Source organism: Anneissia japonica, unplaced genomic scaffold, assembly GCF_011630105.1.
Source record: "Anneissia japonica isolate Jap-2015-1 unplaced genomic scaffold, ASM1163010v1 scaffold171_len658169_cov177, whole genome shotgun sequence".
Classification (NCBI taxonomy): domain Eukaryota; kingdom Metazoa; phylum Echinodermata; class Crinoidea; order Comatulida; family Comatulidae; genus Anneissia; species Anneissia japonica.
Genome location: NW_022733907.1, coordinates 24,872 through 28,507, shown reverse-complemented (window position 1 = coordinate 28,507; position 3,636 = coordinate 24,872). Strand labels below are relative to the sequence as shown.

Sequence of the window (3,636 nt, the reverse complement as noted above, 5' to 3'; positions counted from 1 at the left end):
GGGTGCACGTATATCCTGATGAACATATATTAGAATGGTGGAGAAAAGCAATAATAACATAGGCGGTTGACGTTTTTCCAGGATATATAAAAATTTATTAAATAACGAATATTTCGGGAGCGCCTGCTCTCTTCTTCAGTGTAATGCCTACTGAATTAAAAACCGGATTGAACAATTCATTAGTTCAAGTCTATGATCAAATAGAAATCTAATGATAAACAACTGATAAACAAAACGATCGGCACGATAGGTGGTCAAGTCAATACAAAGAATGCGGTCTCTTTAACATAATAATTAGGATTTGATTATCTCTTTAGGGAAGCCTGTTAGTGTCAACAGTGAATAAAAAATTCAAATCAGTTAACTGGCGGCCGCCAGATAATTAAGTGGCGGCCGCCAGATAATTATTAATTATTAATTTGTTGATAAATGTATAGCCGCTTAAAATACCAAGGTTTTTGTTTAGACCCTGTGTATAAGTGTTAAGTTTTAAAACCCAACGAATCTCATGACATTTACTATCTTTGATGGATTTATATCCATGGCCTATGATGATAAATTTCATGTTATTAATATTGTGGTCGGGAAAGTTGAAATGTTCACTAACGGTGGAAGTCTTATTCTTATATATATATAATATATAACTTGCGTGTGCTTTATAAATGCGCACAAAGCATTTGATCGAATTGACAGAGATTGCCTTTGATACAAGTTGAGGTTATTGGTTATTCATGATCACATGTATGAAGCAATTAAAAGAATTTATAATGAGGTTAAAGAGGCAGTAAGTATAAATGGACACTTTACAAATTGGTTTTCAATAAATAATGGTATAAAACAGGGGTGCTTACTGTCTTCTTCTGTTCAATATTCATATTAATGATATTGTCGATGCTGTTAAAGTCATTAGATCTTGGTTTTAACATTAATGATTCAAAGCTTGATATGCTTTTATATGCAGATGATATTGCAATTCTGACGGCGTTTAAAACTTCACTTCAAATCAAATTAAATTGTATCTCTAAGTGGGCTAAAAATTGGCGCATATCTATTAATGAAAGTAAAATGCAAGTTGTACACATTTTCGCACTAAATCGCAAAACAAGAGTGAGTGTAAATTCTCATGCGGAGGTGTAAACATTGTCACTGTAGAGAGTTATAAATACTTAGGGTTGTAGTTGAATAAATTTCTTGACTTTAATGTAACTGCACATAATTTGGCTGCTTCAGCTACTCGAGCATTAGGAAGGGGTAATAATAAGTAAATCTAAGATAGTTAGATACTTAATTTTCAAACGTTTTCAAAGTTATATGATGCCAAGGTGGCACCTATCCTTGAATATGGATGTGCAGTTTGGGGTGTAGTAGAATATTCTTCGTTAAATTCGGTATTTTGTAGGGCTGGTCGTTTTTTCCTTTCTATTGGAAAGTTCGCATCAGAAACGTTTTGGCGATTTAGCCTGGGATACCCTTTTGACAAGCAAAGCATGTGGCCAGATTATGGAGTAATCAATAATTGAAAGACGACAGATTACCTTATAATGATTGTTGATGGACTAAACTTTATTTAAATAGTAAAAAAATCGGTGATAAGGTGAAAATGTTATTTGATGAAAAAAAATTGTAAAATTGTACCCATACAGCCAGATATGGCCGGCCAGAGTTGGGTGTGACGTCAATAAATAATAAAGTAAATTATTTGATTAGAAACACCCCCAGAAACTAATGGATTGCAAAAGTGACAAGATAATCTGGGATTACAAACCCTCGCCCTGTGGTGCTACCTTTGTATAGGCCTAAAATCTACATCTTACTTCTGATGAGCACCAAATTCGAAGAGGATCGAAATACATGTAATATTGTCAATGTTTGAGATTAATCGACCCAGTAAGCATTTGAGTTATGCTCCCAGAACGACAAACACACCTCTGACACTCAGGCAAACAGACAGACACACACACACACCGACAGAGCTTTAACAAACCATCCAGTCCTAAACAGAAGAAAAGTAGATCTAATGGAAACAAATAGTGGAATGCGCATTGTCGAATGGCGGAAAAATGCTGAGAAAGTATATTTCAAGATGTTTGCGTTCAAATAATTTAATAATTACATATGCCTAGGTTAGTAGGCCTCAAATTAAATGCGTGAGTAGGTCTATCAAACCTACTCATTTATTGTTGTATGTAATTTACAGATTTACTTGTCCGTACTATTGCTAATGTTTGGAAACCAAAAAAGGAGATATACACCAATGAGTTATTGTGGTCGATCCTTACAGACACAATCGATACCATGGTTAATTACAGCAACGCTGATGTTGAATTTGCAGATATTCTTATCGAACGTGGAGCATTAGCACTGATGCAAAACATTGCCGATGGGTACTATCGACATCTTAAGCAAAAGGTATGCTCTAGTGTTTATAACAAATTCTATTCCCTGGAGGAGTTCAATTATACAACAATTATTACTGATACTATGTTTGTGAGTTTTGTCAGTCGTCTTTTTTACTTACAATTGGAGAATAACTAAAAATCACTTTTGCATATATCCACAAGAACCATCTAGTTCTTATATAAGACTAACTGAATTCAGTGCCGGCTAGGTAAGTATCTAAAGTGAAAAATTTAATTAGTCAGTAAGTAAGTAAGAATACGATTGAAGCATCTCAATCGAAACCTCAAGACTTTCTCAACTACAACAGTTCTTTTCAGAAATACTTACGTGGTGTACCGCAAGCTTCCACATATATAGTATTTCTTCGCCATGCAAACCTTTAAGCAATACTAAGTAAGTAAGTTTAATCATTTGTTTTAATGCTCGGTAATACAGTGAAATTTAAAATGTTGATATTTTGTTATTAGGTTATTGCTCTTGATAAAAAAATAAGGGAATATAGGGGTGAAACCCTATCGAGTAACCAACCAGGAGCTGACAAATATCATTCAATAAACCCGTCACAAACAATTGTACGAAGTGGACAGCCAGGAACAAATGAAACTCATTCAGTGGACCCGACACAAACCAAAATACAAACTGGTCGGACAGGAACAGACAAAGCTTATTCAGTGGGCCCGACACAAACCGACATACCAAGTGGTCAGGCAGAAAAAGACGAACATCAGTCAACGGTGCCGACACAAACCAACATACCAAGTGCTCAGTTAGGAAAAGACGAACATCATTCAACGGGGTCGACACAAAACAGAATGTCAAGTAATCAGAAAGAAACTGATAAGCATCAGTCAATGAACCTGGCGCAACCCCATACACCAAGTGGGCAGCAAGGAACAGACAAAGATCATGCAGTGGGCCCGATACAAAATAATAATATACAAAGTAGACATGCAGAAAAAAAAGACGACCATCAGCCAATTGACCTGACACAAATCAATATACCAAGTCAATTTCCAGGACCAGGCAAGCATCAGTCAACAGGCTCGATACAAATTGAAGAGCAAATGGGTAAGGTAGTAGCAGAGGGGCAACCGACAAATGACACGACACAAACCGAAGACAGTAGTCATTGTAACCAATCCGACGCTAACAGCGGCCTTAAATTATGTTCAGATACAACTCATAAAAAAGATGTAGGTAACTAAAATATTACAGGTTGTTGACAATATATATATA

At 35.7% G+C, this 3,636-nt stretch overlaps 1 protein-coding gene across 1 annotated transcript in view; it reads left to right on the top strand.

Annotated features, from left to right (window-relative positions):
- LOC117116252 overlaps positions 1–3,636 on the top strand; it is a 40,099-nt gene that overhangs the window by 18,750 nt on the left and 17,713 nt on the right. Inside the window, exons 7-8 of the mRNA XM_033260250.1 lie at positions 2,198–2,409; positions 2,868–3,593. Coding sequence (XP_033116141.1) covers positions 2,198–2,409; positions 2,868–3,593 — 938 coding nt within the window. The remainder of the gene's footprint in view (positions 1–2,197; positions 2,410–2,867; positions 3,594–3,636) is intronic.